General features: G+C 35.0%; 1 protein-coding gene across 1 annotated transcript in view; it reads left to right on the top strand.

Annotated features, from left to right (window-relative positions):
* LOC102981424 (thiosulfate sulfurtransferase like domain containing 3) overlaps positions 1 to 632 on the top strand; it is a 4528-nt gene extending 3896 nt beyond the window's left edge. The window contains exon 4 of the mRNA XM_024119186.2: positions 306 to 632. Coding sequence (XP_023974954.1) covers positions 306 to 378 — 73 coding nt within the window. The 3' untranslated portion in view covers positions 379 to 632. The remainder of the gene's footprint in view (positions 1 to 305) is intronic.
* Positions 633 to 1094: the final 462 nt, after the last annotated feature.

The raw sequence follows: 1094 nt of genomic DNA, 5'->3' as shown, positions 1-1094 counted from the left end.
ACGTACCGCAAAAAAAAAAAAAAAAAAAAAAAGAGTATGTATTGCAGTATTTCATGGGTATATTTTTATTGGCCTACTGAAGAATTTCTTATAATTACTATGTTAGCAATGGCAGGATAGACTATAGACTCTTATACACTAAGAGTCTCTACTTTTCATCCTACAATCTTTCAAATAGGCTCAAAGTCTAAATCGTATGGTGAGAAGCCATTGCATCTCTAAATCTCTAAATTTCTTATCTCTAAAGTTCCTATGAACCTCGTGCTATAAAGCAGGAGAACTAATTATTTGATGTATGTTTTTAGTGCTCAGCACTATGCTGGAGGATGGAAGGAATGGGCAACCTATGAATTTTCGGAGAAGAAACAAGGAAATTGAATTTTGGAATACAAGCTGGCCCTTTCCTTGTGTACGTGCAGCCTAGGAGAGTGGAATAAGCAAAAGAATCAAAATGTAGCCCTGGAACCACTGGTTAATGGGAAGGGGATTTTGTGTAAGTCAATTATTTGTTGAATCTTTTTCTCACCTATAAATTGGGAATACCACTTCCCCCTGCCTACTTCCAAAGGCTAATGAGGCTTGCTGTAATGTATGTGACTTGCCATGGAAACATAAGGGTTGGGATTCTAAAAATTAATTTTTAAATAGTTTAGTATAGTTCAATAGTATTACTTGTAATACTATTACTTGTATTACTATTACTATGGTTACTTGTATTACCTAATCATAATGTGTGACCACTTCTGTTAATATAGTGTCTATACTCTTCAAAGAGGCTATGAACTAGACCAGTCGATTAAGACTTTACCTTAAAACACCAAGAATCTGGGGTGCAGAAAAGTAGGTGAAATATGAACAATGAAAATACAACATTAGCAATATCCAAAGACTTATGGCACTGTGACCAGCATGGTAGTGATATAATTTGCAGTTTAAAAAAGTAATATGATCTATGGGGAAAGTAATCAGAACTTTCAGAAAAGTAATCAGAAACCAAGTCTAGTTTCTAGCAAACTCCCTATAAGAACTAGAAAAGCTGGAGAATACACATAATACAGACACACACACACACACACACACACACACACACACAC

The sequence above is a fragment of the Physeter macrocephalus genome, chromosome 10 (genome assembly GCF_002837175.3).
Source record: "Physeter macrocephalus isolate SW-GA chromosome 10, ASM283717v5, whole genome shotgun sequence".
Classification (NCBI taxonomy): Eukaryota; Metazoa; Chordata; class Mammalia; order Artiodactyla; family Physeteridae; genus Physeter; species Physeter macrocephalus.
The sequence above is the reverse complement of the archived record's forward strand: the minus strand, read 5'-3'. Positions and strand labels throughout refer to the sequence as shown.